At 41.1% G+C, this 19,364-nt stretch overlaps 1 protein-coding gene across 3 annotated transcripts in view; it reads left to right on the forward strand.

Moving 5' to 3' along the window:
- LOC146367654 (laminin subunit alpha-3-like) overlaps positions 1 to 19,364 on the forward strand; it is a 58,313-nt gene that overhangs the window by 14,216 nt on the left and 24,733 nt on the right. For all 3 annotated transcript variants that reach the window (XM_084912094.1, XM_084912095.1, XM_084912096.1), the window contains exons 4-32: positions 441 to 559; positions 666 to 836; positions 2,447 to 2,547; positions 3,289 to 3,404; positions 4,206 to 4,324; positions 4,703 to 4,793; positions 5,909 to 6,040; positions 7,671 to 7,721; positions 7,830 to 7,877; positions 8,867 to 9,001; positions 9,588 to 9,722; positions 10,410 to 10,544; positions 10,696 to 10,748; positions 11,252 to 11,351; positions 12,132 to 12,184; positions 12,277 to 12,382; positions 14,615 to 14,714; positions 14,823 to 14,979; positions 15,579 to 15,717; positions 15,878 to 16,020; positions 16,152 to 16,255; positions 16,346 to 16,502; positions 16,798 to 16,961; positions 17,121 to 17,229; positions 17,319 to 17,416; positions 17,904 to 18,102; positions 18,277 to 18,403; positions 18,660 to 18,808; positions 19,245 to 19,360. In XM_084912094.1, the coding sequence (XP_084768220.1) occupies positions 441 to 559; positions 666 to 836; positions 2,447 to 2,547; positions 3,289 to 3,404; positions 4,206 to 4,324; positions 4,703 to 4,793; positions 5,909 to 6,040; positions 7,671 to 7,721; positions 7,830 to 7,877; positions 8,867 to 9,001; positions 9,588 to 9,722; positions 10,410 to 10,544; positions 10,696 to 10,748; positions 11,252 to 11,351; positions 12,132 to 12,184; positions 12,277 to 12,382; positions 14,615 to 14,714; positions 14,823 to 14,979; positions 15,579 to 15,717; positions 15,878 to 16,020; positions 16,152 to 16,255; positions 16,346 to 16,502; positions 16,798 to 16,961; positions 17,121 to 17,229; positions 17,319 to 17,416; positions 17,904 to 18,102; positions 18,277 to 18,403; positions 18,660 to 18,808; positions 19,245 to 19,360 (3,427 nt within the window). The remainder of the gene's footprint in view (positions 1 to 440; positions 560 to 665; positions 837 to 2,446; positions 2,548 to 3,288; positions 3,405 to 4,205; positions 4,325 to 4,702; positions 4,794 to 5,908; positions 6,041 to 7,670; positions 7,722 to 7,829; positions 7,878 to 8,866; positions 9,002 to 9,587; positions 9,723 to 10,409; positions 10,545 to 10,695; positions 10,749 to 11,251; positions 11,352 to 12,131; positions 12,185 to 12,276; positions 12,383 to 14,614; positions 14,715 to 14,822; positions 14,980 to 15,578; positions 15,718 to 15,877; positions 16,021 to 16,151; positions 16,256 to 16,345; positions 16,503 to 16,797; positions 16,962 to 17,120; positions 17,230 to 17,318; positions 17,417 to 17,903; positions 18,103 to 18,276; positions 18,404 to 18,659; positions 18,809 to 19,244; positions 19,361 to 19,364) is intronic.

Here is a 19,364-nt window from a genome sequence, read left to right on the forward strand (position 1 = left end):
AGGGTGGGATGCGTGCACAGAGCTCGCCAGGAGACACAGCTGTGACTCATCTGTTTTACAGTCTCAAGGTTTCTCTTCAAGTTTGTGTTCTTTCAGGAGCTATCATGAGTTAGAGACTATTAGCTTAACCTTGAGTTTTACCTTTAAAAAATTATTTCCAGCTGCATAAACACTGCAATTGCATATTATATTATTCCTTCCAGTGTATATATAGAGAGAGATTTGAGATTATTTAAAATCCCAGTTTTTCCATTTAAAATTATACTTCTTTGGTCTTTTCCTTTTGCGTCATGCAAAAGGAACATGATCCTTTTGATCATGTGAAGATGTCAATGTAATTTCTTTACATTGACAAGAGAACTAATTAATTAAATAAATGATTTATTATAAAAATATAAAGAATAAAGGGTGTCTTCTTCTCCTTCTTCTTTTTTTGGCAGATTCAGCACGTGAGTGTATTGAGAGGTTTGGAAAGCAGCCCAATGCCCGTTTATTAAATGATGACGACCAGCTCTGCATCACAGAATACTCGCGGATCATCCCTTTGGAGAATGGAGAGGTAAAATAAAAATGTATTTCTTTCTCCTTTTTTTTTTTTAAAGTAAACCAAATAGCTTGATATTGTAATAAGCATTGTAAATGGATTGTAAATTTGTATTGTTTAGGTTGTGGTATCCCTTGTCAACGGCCGTCCGGGGGCCAAAAACTTTACCTACTCACCTGCGCTGCAAGACTTTACAAAGGCTACCAATATCCGCTTGCACTTCCTCCGCACCAACACCCTGCTCGGCCACCTCATCTCCAAGGCCCAGAGAGACCCCACCGTTACACGCAGGGTGAGACACACTGAACAACCTCACACTGTGGTGTCATGCTGGCAGGCTCTTGTTTCCCATTTGGCCTTTGCAGCACCCACCTGCCAGCTTGTTTTTTGCTGAAACAAGCGCACAGGCCTGCCCACATGTTCACCTGTGTTGAGACCCACTGCCAGGTCTGTCTGTTATCTATCATATGAGTCATCTTGGTAATTTCCTTGATACAGAGTAGTGTACAGGACTGTGCAAAACATCTGAGCTACTCCTCATTTTTTTAATATTTTGCTTCCAGTAGCCAATATTTCTCCAGGCTTTCTGAAGATCTGTCGTAGTGTTTCTTTGAAACTGGCTGGTTTTTCACTTATTTTCAGTCAAGTCCTTATATTTGACCATTTTTAGGGGAACACCTATAAACAATTCAAGCATAAAAAGGAACCTAAGTTGCAAATAATTATTTGTTTCCATTTCATCAGTTGAATCCATGTCAAAAATAACACACTCTGACAGGAAGAAAAAAAATCATTTTATCAGCAACAAGGTAAAGCCCAAAGCGCTATTAGCCGAAAACTTTGTATATCTCAGCATGGTGTGCAGTGTGTCCTGAAAAATCTTTGAGGAAACTTGTGGAGGACAAAAGTGGCAGACCTAACGATGAAAGTTATCTGAAAGTTGTGTCCTTAAGAAGGAAAAATATCCTGACCTAGGACCGGAGAGATAGATCTGACCTTTGAGTTGATCCAGCTATTGTTCACTGAAGCCTCATCAGAAATGGTCTTAGTGCAAAGGTGGCTGTCAAGAAGCCAGAAGTACAACAGTGTCTACAGCCATCTGTAAAACATTGAGACGACTCTGTCATGGTTTGGTCCTGCATTTCAGCCAGTGGGGTAGGGGAAGTCATGTCAAAACTGACAGAATTATGAACTTTAAAAAATAATATCACATTTTGATCCATCATGCAGTACCATCTGGAAAGCATCTGATTGGCAGCAGGTGCCAATGATGATCAATGATCCTAGACACACTGCCAATGCAGTAAAAGCATACCTGGAAAGGAAAACATGCAGTGGAACGCCATCAGTCATGGTTTGGCCTTTCCAGGAGCCTGAACCTCAACATTACTGAAGCATTAACATTACTGTGAGATCATTTAGACAGAGAATGAAACAAAAGGCAGCCAAAATCCAAAGAAATGATAAGAAAGCTTCAGGCTGTGCTGAAGAATAAATATGGTGCTACCAAATACTTACTGTCAAGCCTGTTTGAACTAAACAAACCATTTTTTTTTTGGTTTATGTTTTGGCAAAATATAAAGACATGATGGTTTTGCACAGCACTGTATCTTTGTGATTTACTATTGTGTCTAAAACATCTGTTTAGTTTTCCTTATTCAAACCTTTGGGAATCAGTGATGTTGGCTGCCTTATCTCGTGTTATCTCACGCACTGATTCACCCCATAAAACTAGCATTATCTCATGGGTCATGGTTTAAGTTTGTACTTGTCAGCATGTGTGACTCACTTCTCCTGCCAAGCAGAGCCAGGCATTTGTTCTGGTGTGACTGATGTCGCTAAGTTGCTGATAACATGGTTGGAAATTATGCTGCTGATAACATATTCTTTATTTGCTGACAGTATTACTACAGCATCAAAGACATCAGCATTGGCGGACGCTGTGTTTGTCACGGGCACGCACAGATATGTGGTGGAGGCCGTAACCCTGACAACCCAAATAGGTTAGTAATACATACTTCACCTTCAGCTCTAGAAGATACTTGCCTTTATTCAGTGAGCTTTTTGTAGAATTGGGGCTCTTGTGTACAACTATTACAGTAAAGTGGATTTAATTCTGAAAGAAAAGAGGCAAAGATTACAAATGCTGCCTCTAGTGTATGAGGTATAGCATAGATAAGATCAAGAGTGATCACTTGTTTCTGAAAAGCACAATTATGTTGTTTGTGCAGTGACTTCACCATTATAAAAAGCAGTAGATTGTTTTAGTTCCCCCGATTACTGGCTGTGATAAGATTTGGGATAAAGTGCTGCTTTGAACCACTGTAAGCATTTGTACTCTGAAACAAAAAAGTCCAAGAAAAAAGAAGAGGATAGGATTCGTGGATGCTTCACTAAGTTGGTTGTCTCATCGCTCTCATCGCTGTAATTTCCAGGTGCTGTAAGCGGCTGTTTTCACCTACACAAAGCTTGAACATCAAACAGAAGACAGGAAGAATTAACGCTGAATAGCAGCTGCGCAGATACCAAAACAAGGCTTAAAGTGAAGCAAATTTGAATGTCTATTTGTCTGACTGTCTAAAATAAGATTTGAGAATGAATGTTAGTGCTCCGCTGTGTGTCCTTGAGTTTGTAGATACCCGACTGTGTGTGCCAGTAAATATCAATGTACAGTTGGCACTTTTTCTCTGAAAACCCATCTTGGCACTACTACTGAATACAGGCGTCTCGTCTCCTTTCTTTAGTCGTCAGTGCGAGTGCCAGCACAACACCTGTGGCGAGTCATGTGACCGCTGCTGCCCAGGATTTAACCAGAAGCCATGGCGCGCTGCAACTGTTGACAACCCGAATGAGTGTCAGCGTAAGTATACATGTACAGTACTTCATTTAGTGTGTAACCAAAACCGCACTCTGCTACTCCCCATGCTGTTGGCTCCTTGAATTGCTACCCCCAGAGAGGACTGAAGTGTCCTCTTGCCTCTGATATTTAAGCCCTATTGTGGATGCCCTGATATGGTATTGTGGTGAGCCTCAGTGAAGAGCTGGGAGGACATTCCTGATATGGTATGTGTGATGAACAGCACGGTGCACAACTTGCTTCAGGATAACTGGGTTTTGTCTGTTTAGGTAGCTGGTCAATGAGCTTAGTCAACCCTGCGCCGACCTAGATAGTGAGAGCTTATCAGCGAGCCATTCAGTCCATCAGCAGAGCCTTTGCCAACTGGAATCTAATTGCTTTGCACTGTTGACAAGTTTGGCCTTCATGAAACATAACCTTGCATCAGCCACAGAAGTAAAGCAAGGAAGGAAACTTGTAATCCAGTCAGTGCACTCATGCAGTACAAATGCACCCAACCCATTCATAATCATTAATAAGACAGGGTGGATTACAGGAAGAGGATATACCATCTTGTTTAGTTTGGATTTTATAGTTTCTCTTGATGCTTAACAACCTTGACTTAATATTCCTTTTAAGAGAATGAGTAGCTTAAGGTACTTACAGGGGGAAAGGGGGAGTCAGAGGTAATTTACTGACAGTATAGAATAATACTTGTCTGTGTGTGTGTGTGTGTGTGTGCGTGTGTGTGTGCGTGCGTGTGTGTGTGTGTGTGTTTTTGTGTGTGTGTGTGTGTGTGTTTGTCTTGGGGGGTTTCCTCCTCAGCCTGCCAGTGTTTCTCCCATGCCTTCGACTGTTATTACGACCCAGAGGTGGAAAAAAGGGGAACAAGTTTAGACACCTTCGGCAGGTTTGATGGAGGAGGAGTGTGCATCAACTGCCAGGTATGTACTGGGTATCAAGTCTAAACTGATTCTTATGTTTGCATGTGTGTGGTTGAAAACAGGATAGAAAGTGAAGTAATATTCCATACTGCACGTCTCTATATCATTCAAGTCTTTTGCAGAGGATATTGCATACTTCAGTTTGAAACTTGTGCAACTTGCTGTGTGAGGCCAAAGCAAACGTTCTTTTTGAAGCTTTCTAGGAACTTTGTGACCTTCTTTTTGCCAAGATAAATTTGAATGTGTTTTGTTAAGATGGAGTGTTATGGATATCAAGTATTGCGTAATGTCCACATAGATTGATGCAAAGCTAGAAACTTAAACTCATATTTTTTTTGTTCAAGACTAAAGTTAATTTTGTTCTGTATCATTCTTTAGCACAACACTGCTGGAGTGAACTGTGAGAGATGCATTGAAGGCTTCTACAGGCCTTACGGTGTACCTACTGAGTCTCCCACCGGATGCATACGTAAGCCACATTTTTGTCTGTGTCACATCAAAATGCTGTTTTCATACTGATGTTGTAAAACCTTACTATGTACTGATGAAAAAGACTGTGGAAATATAAGCCTATACTGTTTATGCATGCGTGTGTGTATTTTTGTGGAATCCGTTTTTGCAGCTTCTCTGACATTTTTCAAGATACGACAACAGATAGTTTGGGAATCAAATATTGTCCCACCATGTTGTTATGTGACCTACAACATGTGTGACCAATGAGTGAAGCCAAAGTGTATTTTTATTCAAAGCAAGGCTTTAGCACCTCGCTTTAGACTGACACAGATGGCACCACTGTCGAGCACCACTGGCACCGCCGCTTGTTTTATTGCTAAACTGGGCTCTGCCATTGTTTACACTACTTTAATGGTCCATCACTATTCCTCTTGGTATAAATAGCTGACAGTTGTGTTTGCACATGACAAAGTAGTGGAATTAAAGCGGTTGACCCAAGAGCTTTTAATTTAATCATAAAATACACAAACTCAATTAAGTAGCTTAGTAGCCGAAAGTGTTCAGAGTCAGTAAACGTTCATCATTATTAACTTTTAAGAGCTCTCGTTTTGGGATTTGGGATGGTTGAAAGCTTTCTGTACGTGTTACTTTACTTTGTGAAAATTTTGGGTATTTAACCTCAATTTATGCTCTGAGTGGGCATCGTCATCAGCACTGTTGCCTCACATTAAGAATTTGCTGGTTTCAAATCGACCATGTGGTCGGGGTCTTTCTGTGTGGAGTTTGCAGGATCTGTGTGGGTACTTTGACCTCCTCCCACAGGTTGATGATTCTCATTTGCCCATACGTGTGAATACGAGTGTGAAAGGATAACTGTCTCTGTGTCAGCCCTGCGACAAACTGGTGACCCGTCCAACGTGTACCCCGCCTCCCGCCCAATAGCAGCGGGGATATGCTCCAGTCCCCCCACCCCACCCCGTGACCCTGAAGTAGATAACAGGAAGAAAATAGATGGATTTTACTCTGATGATGCATGTATTTGTCTATATGTGTATTTTACATCTACATCTTGCACATGTTAACGTGGGCACTTTCTTTTTTCTTTTCATAAAATCACATGGCATCTACCAGCCTGCGGCTGTGACGAAAGAACTACAGCTGGATGTGAAATGGGGTCTGGATGGTGTATCTGCAAGCCACAGTTTGCTGGAGAAAACTGCGATCGCTGTGCTGATGGACACTATTACTACCCAGACTGCTTTCGTAAGTTTAGTTTTGCTCTCACATGCTAAGTTAACATTTTGCACAAATGTGCTAAATGCATGATTTTGGTGTTGCATGTTCAAAAATCATAAGACACAAATCTGTCTGCAGTTGCTGCAAACAACAAAAAGGTACAGTTAGTCTTTCCTGTACCTCATTTGAATCTTGACTTGAAGGGAAGACTTTGCTTTGTCATAGAAGGGTGCAACTATTCATGGTCAGTTAACCTGAACCCAGTCTTTAACAGCTAGAATCATGAATCAACATTGTTTTACTCTCAGATTTCTCCCTGAACAAACACATTTGTCCAAAGCCTTTTGACAGAAGTATATCTTGCAGGAGTACACTTGTGAAGTTATTTCATGCTTCGCGTATGCCTTACAGGTAGTGGACACATAAAAAACTTCCCCATCTAATCTCATTGATCTGGAGTCTGCTATGACTGGAGATAAGCTGCTCGATGTTTCCTTTTACATTTCTTTCTTCAAGGCGCTAAAGCCATTCTTACAGTAATATTGATCTTTTTCTCTGTCTTTGATTGATAAACCTGCTTAAAACCGGCTTCCGTTGAATTCCCTACAGCACTCGATTTCTCTATTCACATATCTATTTTCAAGCTAATTTAAAGTTATTCATATTTAATTGAAAATTAACCAGTGTGACAACAGAGAAATCCAAAGACTCACTTCATTTTTGTCTTATCATCTAATGTTGATCGTCGATATCATCGAAACCTACAGTCCTTACGCAAACACAGCAACACAGGTCTGTAGTCTCGAGGTGTGTTTTGCTAACACAGAATTTTTAAACATTTGGTCCTTATCATCAGCATGTTAGCACTGCCAAACTAGACTAAACATGTTGACTCGGTCATGAGAGAATTATTTGGGTTTGAAGAGGTGCTTGCTTGGTGTTTTCTGTCACGGCACGAAATGTTTGCAGCTTGTTGGATTTTGAACTGAAGATGTGTAAATTGTACACATAAAATCTGACAACTGTGTAACTGCAGCACCACCTGAAACATTAACTGCACATCGTCTGCAAACACTTGAGGTTCGTGTCTGAGTAAGTAAGTAAGTCTGAGTAAACAATACCTAAAATAGTTGAGCGGTTTTACAGGACAAAGGAGCCTATGTCATTCTTTTGTCTGTCCAAAGGTAACAAAGTCTGCCTACCAGTTCCTTTAAAGCTCAGTATTAAATAGGTTACAGTGTGCTTTTTTAAATGCATATACATCGTGTACTTGTAAGAATGGATGTGACAGTGGTGATGTGCTGAACTGTTCAGGCCTTATTACTCCTCCCAAGCCAAGTCGGTGCTTAATCCTTTATAAAATGATGAAAAGTTGTTTTTAGACTTAGACTTGCAAATCCAGGCTTGTTGTTTCTCCCCTGGGTACAGTTTACATTAAGCTGAGCTGCCTAACCACTGACTTTACTATTCAAATGCAAACATTGCTTAAATCCTCTCGTCTATCTCTTGGCAAGAAAGTGAACAAGTGGATTTCAATTACTGCACCAAGAGAAATCCCCCCCCCCGCAGCAATAAATAAAGTTGACAATGAGGTTTTACTTCATTACATTTTCCAGTCACTGGAGGTCTTAATTTTGTTCCTCTCTTTTGCAATCAGGATATCCAGTGTACCCAGCGACCACCAAATCTCCTGCAGGTCCCATTGTGGGTAAGATCAGTAAACAGACTTTTGCAGTATGTCATATCAGACTTAGGTATTTTTAAACATCCGCTTAAAATGCTGTTATTACATCCTCCTTATTTTCTCCTTCTATAGGTCCCACTGTTTGCCCTCCAGGCTATTTTGGCGCGCCCAGCTGTCAGCGTGAGTGTGGTTAGACCTGATGTGAAGTGTCTTCATGGCAGTGCTTTTATTCTCATTGCAACTTGATTGAAAACGTTACTGAAACTTGGCCTTTTACAAAGGTCTTTTATAGGGTACCCTTTTTAAAAAATTCCAGACTTACTTTACTTAGAGGCTTTCAAAAGAGCTTTAGCGGTCTGTATGTGGTGCCACTGAGTCGGACTCTGTTTTGTCTTGATTTAAACTTTAAGAACACGTGTTAGAGGTCAGTCAAGTTGATGGCTAAAATTGTAGCCCATGTGTAACCTGGCATTTATTGTGTTTAGCTGGTCAAAATACTGGTATAATACATCCAGATAGCATGCAGTTGTTCAGAATAACAGTTCAGTGGTCTTACATTTTCTCATCCATCAATGGGACTTTATGTTCAAATAGTCTCATGATAGCAGTGGCCATTTGGGGCTATTTAGTGGAAACTAATATTATTTATAAGTTTCCTTCAAGCTGGGAAATCCATTATCAGTAATATGGCATTGCTATTAAAGTGAAAACCATCAGTTCTTGATTTTTTTCCTCCCACTCAATTCAGCTGTCAGAGAACGTATGCTAACAGTGACTTACTTCTAACGTGTAGGCTCAAGAGCCTGTCTTTCAATCAACAGCCTTTGAAAAGCTGGTTTCATGCTTGGGAGCTGCTTAGAGGCAAAGAAAACTATGGTAGTCTCTTGGGTGGCTGTGCCAAGCCTATTCGGGAACCCCTACTGGGCGGGGCCTGGCAGGGGGTGGGCACCAGCATAGCTGTGCCACTGTGTGCCACACTATGAGAATAGTTCAACTGAAGGAAGTATTTGTCAGTCTTTTTTTTTGGAGTTCCACTAAAGAAAGAGCTCAGCCTCAATTATAAGCAAACGTTAATGTTCCACTAGGAATACACATTTGAATTTCTGTTAAGATTTAATTTGTTTGCTGTTATTGTTAAATTAAATGCTTCCACTGTGTTTTGTGCGCAGCGTGTATTTGTGACTACAGAGGGACTCTAGGTGGGATATGCGATGTTTTAGGCCGCTGCCTGTGCCAGCAGAGCGTGGAGGGCGAGCGCTGCGACCGCTGTCGACCTGGATACCACTCCTTCCCAAACTGCCGGGGTGAGAGAGACGTGCATGCCAACATAGAATTTGAGCCTTGTAAAGAAACACAAAGTCATCAGTGTTACTGGTTAATGATTAGGAAACAGGAGTTTTATTTTAAAAGAAGTGGCCACAAGTGGTTATTATGTGGACAGGAACAAAGGCAGCAAATCAGCGCTGTAAATGTTAATAGGTGTGACTGTAGTGACTTAATTACACAGCAGGGATTGGTTTGTCCAGCAATCTTTTGCTTTGTTAATACAGAGAGAAACTTCACTCTCTCCATGAAACAGCTTACAGTATTATCAGATGGAAGTACACTTACATATTTGGCCTTTTTTAAGTCTTAGCTCAAGGTTTTTGACACTTGACCCTTAAAGCTTTAAATGGACCCTCCAGACAATGTGATTTCAGTAACAATTATCAAAGTACATTTGGAAAAATGCGTGTGTATTATGGTGTTTTAGTTGATGTTTACAGATTTTTTGCATGTAAAGATTACTTATTCGGACAGATGTTTTTATAATTGGGACTTTTCTGGGTAAATGTTTATACAGAGCTATAAAAATAGAATAAATTTTGCTTTATTATTTTATTTCTTCAGCATGTCTCTGTGACGGGGCCGGCGTGGCCGACAGCGTGTGCGGTCCAAATGGTCAGTGTATTTGTCTCTCCAATTATGGGGGACGGGAGTGTGATGAATGTGCGCCAGGCTACTATGGATATCCTGACTGTGCTGGTAAGTAGGATTTGTCCCTCTATGTCTATCAGTATAACTACAGTAGATAAACCACTTGTGTACTTTTGACCTCTGCTGATGAGAAAGCTGCTGGAAAAAAATGTAGCTTCTGGTTTGGTTGGATTTATGGTGGCCTCTTCTCATGACTTTGAAGTAGAAATCCTCCCACGGCATCCACAAAAATCCCACTCTGCCCCCTCAATTGATTTTTTAAATGCAATTTGCATGACACGATGTTTCGCAGAGAGATGGAATATGTGATATTTATAGACCTCTTCCTTCCATGGACTCATATTCCCAAGAATAGACAACTGGGAATCACTTAAGACAATCTGATTCTTAAAATAAACAAGCTCATCCCAAGAGTTTCAATTCCTGTTCTTTTCTTATGAGATTCACTTATCCCTAAGGACAATGGCTGGGGCTCTGGAGGTAGAGCATCATCTACTCATCTGAATTGTTGATGGTTTGATCCCTGTCTCACCCAGTCTGAACCACATGCTGCTCTTTGATGCATTCGTCTGCATGTGAATGTGAATAGTAGACAGAAAGAACATACATGTGGAAAACAGTGCTTGTGTGGAGGGGTGAATGAGACATGTTGCAGAAAAAGGGCTGTATAAGAACCAGACAACTTACCATAATAATGCTTAGAGTTCTTATGTCTGCTTGTGTAACTGTCCCCAGCCTGCCGGTGTTCACAGGAAGGCTCATATGACGCAACTTGCGACCCGTTATCGGGTCAGTGCCTCTGCCTTCCAGGTGTGGTGGGTCAACTGTGTGATCGTTGCGCCTCTGGTGTGAGATTCCCTCAGTGCTCGGGTAAACACTTAAAATCATCAAACTCATAAAAGTAGTCATTTTTATGGACAGCGGATAGATGTGTTATTTAGGTCATTATTGTTTGCTGTTGCTGTGGTTATTGTTGAGGCTCAGTAATATTACCTTTTCCTTTTTCATTTTGTCCTTCCAGCCTCCATCAGTGTGTGTAACACAGCAGGAACTGAAGCGTCTGATCCTCGAACGGTGAGCCGCTCTCTGTAAAGTTGCATTTTTCTGTGCATCGTGGCCCTATCTGGAACAAGCTTTTATTTTCCTTGCTGATAGAAGTGGTCACAGTATAAATCCAGTGATGGGTGTGGGTTTGCATTGACTAACAGCCCTACAACTGATAACACAACTCCACGTCATCCTGCGCGGTTTCACAAGGAAGTGTTTTTCTGGTGAAAACCAAAGGAAATTAAGAAAGGAAAAGAGGCTTCCTTCCATTATAAAGGGGAAAAAAACAACACGTAGTATTTATATAGGCATCTATTGAAGCATTTCTGAGAGTCACCTTTCAGTTTGGAGCATAATGCATACTTAGAAGAAAGAAAGAAATGCTGCCAAGTTTCAGTGTAAAGAAACATCTTTATAGAAAATGTAGCCACTTGCAGTTGATTTTATCGCTCTGATTTTAAACAAATATAAGGCTTTCAACAGTAGCTACCAGTCTCAACAATTCTCAGACTCCTTATCTGTTGTTTCAGGGCTCTTGCCGCTGCCTAGCAAATGTAGAGGGAACCCTGTGTGACAGGTGTAAACCTCTATACTGGAATCTAGCTGTAGACAATCCCCGTGGCTGTATAGGTAAGTAAAAAGGAATTTGAATAATAAAGGGAAAAAAAGACAGAAAAATGCTTATTTGGCTTCCATACAGGCAAAAATGTCTTAATTCTGACCATATATTTCTTAGGGCTTTTAAATTGCCAGGAACAATCTGACAAGGTACTGATATGAGCTTTGTCCCATCTTATACGTCAACGTACCTCTATCAACAAGGCTGGTTCCGCCTTTGAAGAATAACACATTATACAGGCAAATCCCTGCTCCCTGCTTCCACTGTGAGATTTCCTCCTGAGATTGCATAAAAAAGTATCCAGTGACACATTAAAAATAGAACGTCTGAACATCTACTTTTATAACCTCTACAAAAACTACTCCTGCTTTATTCAATTGAAAATTTTTAATATAGTGGAAACTAAGGAGAACAGCTCCTGGCTTTGTTCACATATGTCTGCTGTTACTGCTCTGCTCTCTTGCAAAACTGTTATCGCTACCACGTTCCTTCAATGCTCAAGAAGGAGTGGGGTGGGGTGTTTTTAATATCCCAAGAATGCATCTGGTTGACTGTGGCTGGACATTGAGGGAAAAGTTTTCTTTTTTTCCCCCCACTCGGCTGAACGCAAGCTGCGGCCTGAAAAGCTCCTTTGGACCTTTGATGTGCAAATCTCTGAAGGCTGGAGGGTTTTACAATGTTGTGTTTCACCCGTGAATTTTGCAAAATCCTGCAATCAGTGTCTATTCACTGTAGAGCCCCCCCCCCATTTACATTTTCATAACCTCACCCATTTTTGTCTCTCATACCAGAGTGTCATTGTGACCTGAAAGGGACTCTGAGTGGTGTTGGAGAGTGTGAACAGGTGAGTGTTTTCATGTGGTCGTGTTAATGTCAGCAGTTTGAATAACCGCACATTTGCAGCATTAATCATCTCTTGATGGTCTGCTTGCACAGAAAAGTGGACAGTGTCACTGTAAGCCTAATACATGCGGGCATGCGTGTGACTCCTGCAAAGATGGATACTTCCTGCTGCAGAAAAATAATTATTACGGGTGTCAAGGTGAGAATGTGTTTCTTTGCTGAACTTCCAACCTTGTTTCTTGCTTACTGTGCTGTATTATTAAAGGATACACTTTAAGAAAGAAAATAGCAACCAAGCATACTTCCTTTTTCACTGTTTTTACCAATGACTTTAAATATTTAGTGAGCCAACCTCAGTGCAACACTGACTATTGTTAGAAATTATTGTGTTGACTGAAAAACAGGTGCCTTAGTGCTGTTTTAAGCTTTTATCTTAACCAGCCAAAAGACTGGTCGGCAACAGCATAATCGATAAGAATTGCTACTCCTGCCACAGTAGTGGGCAGCATTCAGCTAAACTTACAAACAGTGATGACCTAGTGGCTCTTCACTCAAATTTTTAAATTCATATTTGTTATTTCTTTGTTATTTTCCGCTTTTACAGGAATCCCTTGTTGTCCTGCAGTATTGGCTAGATTTTCGTGAAATTAGACTAAGTTACGTTGATTTAACTGTCTTTTAATCTCCTTGACCTCTTAGTGGACTTTAATTCTCATTTCACTAGCTGGGCCCACGTCCTCATTTTAGGTTTGACAGCGTTTTAGTAGGTAAAAGTGAATGCTTTGATATGAATTGAGCTGCGGTTTGAGGAAGGCCTCGAAGGGGACTGGCGACGGCTCCCGGGCCTGGCAGAACCCCATGTACTAAATAAAAGTGAAGATGCTGAAGAATGGAGAACAAGGAGGGAGGGTGGGGCACGTAAACGAGAATGATCAGCTTGCAGAACTGGGGGAACCTATATAGATGACAGCCGGAAGGAGCGTGTTTGGCGTGGTCCTGCTCCTGAAATTCCGATACATAATCTCCAATCATTTCTGCTGTACAGCCAAGCAAAGACAGCAGAGCTTAAAACTTTCTTTATGTGCATCACATATTACAATAACCTGTGAAATGTGATGGCTCATGTTTTTTTAGCATAGAAATGAATGACAACATTCAGGGAAATCAGTTAAGAAGCAGATAGACCAAGGCAGGAAGGAACTATGTCTAAAGCTCAAGCTGTATGTTCTATATTTATATTTTGTATATAAAATATATTTTGTGTATGTAGCCAAACAGGTTTTGGGCTATTTGGTTTGGTATTACAGCCATATCCCTCTTCTTTTTTTTCTTGTGTGTTTGTGGCAGTAGAAATATTTGCATAATGCACTAATTTTACTTGCTTACTTGCTTGACAAAACTTTTAATAAAACCTCTGTTGAAGATAAACAAGGTTGTTAAGTTTCTCTGTTAAGCCTGAAACTTTGCATTGGATACATTTAAACATTAAATGTTATTGTCCCTTAGTAATAAGAACAACCACTTTATTAGTACATAAGTACTAATACATAGTACAGTACAGATCTCCTCTGAAGTTTAGGGACACCAAGAAATTTCAATCATCAAAGCTTTTTTTTTATCTTACATTGTTGAAAACAATACTGAATGCAGAATAATGATCTTTGATGAAAGTTTCTAAAGGTTAAAATGCACAAATCATCCTTTCTTATGGCTTAATGTGTTAAATATATATATATATTATATATATTATATATATTTATATATGTATATATATAAACGGCAAAGTGCACAGAATATTTTTTATAGGTGAGATCTGAAAGGTCATGCTTAGTGCAGCTTATTAGGAGTGCAGTGACCTAACCCTGGTGCCGTCCTTGTGGTTTCTGCTCAGGCGTCCCTTATTTTCATCTTGGGAGGCCCCAAGGTCTGTCAGGGATCTTCTATCTAAGGAAGATAACAGAGGGCCTTCTTTTTCTTATGTAAACCAAAGAATATTACAAAAGCATAAATTCTCCCTGTTGAAGAACAGCCTTCAGAAATGTGTGATAATGCATCCAGTGAGGGTTTGTGGTCGTCTTTGTCCTTCTTGATGTCAGGATGTAGTAAACATTACTGCTTTGACACCTACGTCTCCTAAAGAAGTATTTCTGTGAAAAAATTTCAAGAACATGCGCAAAATAAAAAATGTTTTTTCAAAAGACAACCAAATGCTGACATATTTAAATAGGGTACTTTCTGTAATGCCGGTGATAAATCTTGGCATCTGGTTGAGTGTAAATATTTTCATATTCAGAAGGACAGTTGCATAATATGTGCCCCAAAACAAATCCAACGTATGGTCAGAGAAGAAGCACTGATTTTCAGTGTAATATCACATAAAGGAACATGTTTGATGTCGAAAATGATTGCTTCTTTTCTATTTCCTCAAAAGGTTGCCAATGCGATATAGGTGGTGCCATTGGCATGGCATGCAATGACATATCGGGACAGTGCCAGTGTCGGAGGAATATCATTGGCCGTAAATGCACCGAGTAAGACATGGCAGATTTTAATGTCATTAAATTGGGATGAAAATGGTTCTTTTTAACATATTTGCAGCATTTAATCAAACGATTTAACTTTTTTTTTTTTTTTTCCAGGCCAGCACCTGGCTACTACTTTCCCACTCTGCACCAGCTGAAGTTTGAGGTGGAGGATGGTACCTCACCAAATTCCAGACCAGTACGCTTTGGTTATAGCTCCCAGGAGTTCCCAGACTTCAGCTGGAGAGGTTACGCTGTGATGTCCCCCGCACAGGTTCGTGCATTAATGTATCGGATGCTTTAATGTCATTGTTGTATAAATTACATGAGACTAGTAGAGTGTCTGCCACTTTTGTACTATCACAATTTTCCTTTTCCAGTCTTCTCTGTTACCACTGTGATTCTTTTGCTTTTGCCACTGCACAAATAATCTTCACCTGAGGGCACAGCCTTTTGTAATTTCAGTGCTGATACACAATTGAGGACATCAGCTCTCTTAGCACTAACACTCTCTCTCTTCAGCCAGAGGTGATCTTAATGCTCATTGTTGGCTTTTCTGGACCTTTCCATATTCTAATGCACTACGCCACCCCCCGACATAAGGGGAGAGCACAAGTGCGAGCTTGGATCTTGGTGGTGGATGAAACTGGCTATCAGTCTTGCTGTGACTGTAAGTGAAGGGTCTGCTTTGCTCCTCCTGTTATGCTTTCTTCACCTTGCTTGCTGCCTGTTGATTAACGCTCTCTCTTTGCCTGACTTCTCATCCACCTAACTTCATTTTTAACTTTTGCTTTTCTTTAACGTTGTTCCCTCGTCATCTACTCAAACCCCTACCCTCGCAGTCAGCTGTGTGTGTTGTTGTCCTCCCCGCAGACTGAAGTCAGAGTAACAGTGCATGTTGAGCCGAAAGATGGGAGGCAGCATTTGTTCCGTGTGGTTCTGCGGTTCAGTAACCCCAGCAGCACCCGTGTGATTGCTAGCATCAAGGCGACCAATAGCAGAGGCACTCCAGGTAAGGCTGCCTCTGAAACGGAATCATCTCCCATATTTCACCATTAAAATGTCAACTCTAACCCGTCATGCATTCTAAATCTGGGCGTGCTGTCTTGATTTGGAAGATGTCTGTTTGTCAGTGTCTGACATTAAAGCCATCTGTGCTCGATGCTCTGCAGGGTCAGAACAGAGTAAAGAAGTAATATTTCCCATTAGTCCGTCCCCATCCTTCCTCACCGTGCCTGGAGACGGCTTTGCTGAGCCCTTTGAATTGACTCCTGGGACATGGATCATGCACATAAGAGCAGAAGGAGTTCTCCTGGTAAGTTTATAAAGAAATCACTGATGTACAGATGTCATTTTAAAAAGTGGAAAATTGCTGGTCATGTGGTGTTTTGCATGTTTAAATATATATATATATGTATTGTCACTCTGTGTCATTGCCTTTATCAGGACTACTTAGTGTTACTACCCCAGGATTACTATGAAGCGCCTCTCCTGCAGGAAAAGATCACTCAGCCATGCACATATTTACCCACCGCAAACAAGGATGAAAAGTAAATTTCATTCTCCACTATTTTTCTCATCTTTCTTGTTGTTGGTAGATTGTTAACTTTTTTCTTTTTGCGTGTGTGCATGTGTCTCAGCTGTCTGTTGTATAAGCACATAGCCCTGGATGGCTTCAGCTCCGCACTGGGCTCACAGGGAAAATTCACAACCCGGCGTGGGCGCAAGAGGAGGCAGGCTCGTGTGCGGCGTCTCACCCCTGATCACCCTGAAATGGCTGCTCTCAATGGGAGACAGGTTCAGTATTTTAAAGATGAATGTTAGTGTAAAAATTGCGTGTGCGGTGTAAAAACGGTTAAGCTATTAAAAGAAAAAAACAGGTTCCCTTTATCTGCGCTAAAGTCCGGAATAAAACCGTGAGACTGCAGTTCAGTTTATAGACTGGATCTTACTTCCCAATGATAATCAATCTGTGAACATTGCATTTATATATTGATGTTTGATTTACTTCTTTTTGCGGTTTATGTTTTTCAGTTTTATTATCCTAAAATGCCTGAATGTCTCCCTTAAATAAATGTTCTGTCTCCTCTAGTCTCAGCTGCAGCTCAGCCTGCCTGTACCTGATTCTGGGCCATACATGCTTATTCTGGAGTATGCCAGCGAGGTGGACACTGTCCAAAATGTCAACATACTCATCAGTGGACAATCAGTTGACCCAGTTATGGGCAGGGCTAATATTTACAGCTGTGCCTTCAGGTGAATCCCACACTTGATGCTTTGATAACATTACTTGTAGTAATATTGATTTGATTTAGGTCTTTATTAACTGAATGCTTATCAATATCCTAGAGATAGAAGCTTAAATAATATGTGCACGTTTCATGTACGTGTTGTTGTGTTTCCTAACCCGTGCAGCAATCTGTGTCGAAGTGTGGCGGTGGACAACAGAAACCAAGTAGCAGTGTTTCAGCTAAGTCACAGGACTGAAGTTCTCTTGCAGACCTCCACAGCATCATTCCTTCTGGTAAGTGAAAAGTTTGCCCAAAAGATGCGTCACAGCTTCATATCGAGGCAGCAACATGGAGCTTTAAATACATCTTTTTCTCTGTGTAGTATAAAGTGTACGCGGTTCCTGCAGATGAGTTCTCCATTGAGTATGTAGACCCTAAAGTCCTGTGCGTCTCCACTCACGGTCGCTTCACCGAAGACACGTAAGTCTTGAACGGACACAGCTGTTTTCCAGGTGTGATTGTATGCATTCCCTGAGGTTGGCAAGCTCACTTACCTCAGGCTGAACTTGCAGTCTAACTCAGTCCTCTCTCATACTAAATCGTCTCTGAATGTAATGAGCGGGTCGGATGTTACTGCTTTTCCAGCTGTCAGTGTCGAGCTCTGTTATTTGCTGCGCACGTCACCTTGAGCAGAGAACAGGAAATCTACTCAGAAGGCAAAAATAAGCCAACAAACAAATACTTAGAATTGACTTGTTGCAGTTGTTGTACTTCAGCGTAAAAATGCCCACAAATTTAAAACAATGAACGCAATAATGGCTTCCGCACCGCTGAGCCTCTAAAATCATTCAGATACTTTATAAACGTTGGCCTCTGTATCACGATGAAATTATTTTTTTGTATCTTCTTAACAAATAATATGAGAGTGAAAACATGTTGAAGCTGAATTCTTGTTTACTGTGTTTAGCTGGCACTGTGTCCCGAGGCAGTTTGACAAACCCACTTCAGCTTGGATCCTGTATGCAGCCCGCGATGGCCAGCTATTGTCCACACCAGCTGTGGCTCCCCAACAAAGAGAGATTGAGGATTGGAGGCGGAGACGACAGTCTGGGGTCATCCCTGTCCGTGAACCTGAGTGTGATGGGATACTACTTAAATTCCCACAGGTATCACTGTGCCCTTCCTCAGCTGGTTGAATTATTTAGCAGCTTTGCCCCCAAGACATTCAGTTTGTGCTGTCCTGCTGGGTTTTTTTGTTTGTTTTTTTTTAATTTATTTACCCAGTCCAAAAGACACTCATTCAGGTTTTCTCATGTTTTCTTTTGTTTTTTTTTTCACAGACGGAGATTACTTTCACCCCCAATGTGCCTCTTCCGGGCAGGTATGTGATAATAGTGCATTATCACCAGCCTGAACATATCTCCTTCCCTGTGGAAGTGCGAGTTGACGCGGGCCGTGAATGGAAGGGTGAGTGTTAGAGAGGAATGAAGTCCTTACTGCCTCCCCTTAGATGTTTTTTTTTTTTACTTTGGCAGTGACTGGGAAATCATTCCCACAGAGGTGTTGATTCTTATTTAAGAGCAGATAAAGTTCCAATGCTCATGAGAAAATGAGCAGAGGCCTTGGATCAGCTCCCCCACATGGCTTTAACAGGGAGATGAGTCACTGCGCAGCGCCCTCCTGTCTTCTCTCTTTACCCATTTAAAATGTCCTTTTCTTGCAGGTATGATAAATGCTTCGTTCTGCCCTGCAGTCTCAGGATGCAGGGACGTAGTCATCGCTGATGGGCGCATTGCCCTTGACTTTGAGAGAAATCCTTGGCAGCTACCCGTCATCTCTGTGAGGGTGCCACCTAGAAAGACTCTGATTCTGGTCAGTGTTTTGTGTTATGTGTTAAACACCATCGGAACTGAATGAGAGAGAAATATAAAAATACTTGTTTACAGTCTGAAGACATGCGAAGACTGTGTTTTGCACTAGTGTTGTTCAGGTTGAGGACTTGGCATCCTGAGGTCCTCTCTCCTCAGTGTTATGCCATATCCCCAACAACAACAATGAAACGACTGTATTCTACCTGGCAGTGGCTTGTGGGTTTATAAAGGCTAAGCTTCCAGGCTGTATAAGGCAGGGGGCAGGTTGGGCTATGATTGTGTACTGTTCAGTGTGCTTTAATTTTCCTTCTCCATTCAGCTGAAGCAAATAATAAAAAAGCCGAAATAACATTAAATCCTTTATCACTCTGTATTACTTAAACAAAGATGTAGGGTATATGAGATTGTTTTTGATATGGTTTCTATCTTTTATTTAGGATTATATCATGTTGGTACCTGATAGCGTTTACACCCCAGAGCTCCTCAGAGAGAAACCTGTGGATAAATCTGAAGATTTCATACAGCAGTGCCGAGAAGAAGGGTTCTATATTGAGTAG

This window comes from Perissodus microlepis, chromosome 18, assembly GCF_051167445.1.
Source record: "Perissodus microlepis isolate ML-2025 ecotype Zambia chromosome 18, ASM5116744v1, whole genome shotgun sequence".
NCBI lineage: Eukaryota > Metazoa > Chordata > Actinopteri > Cichliformes > Cichlidae > Perissodus > Perissodus microlepis.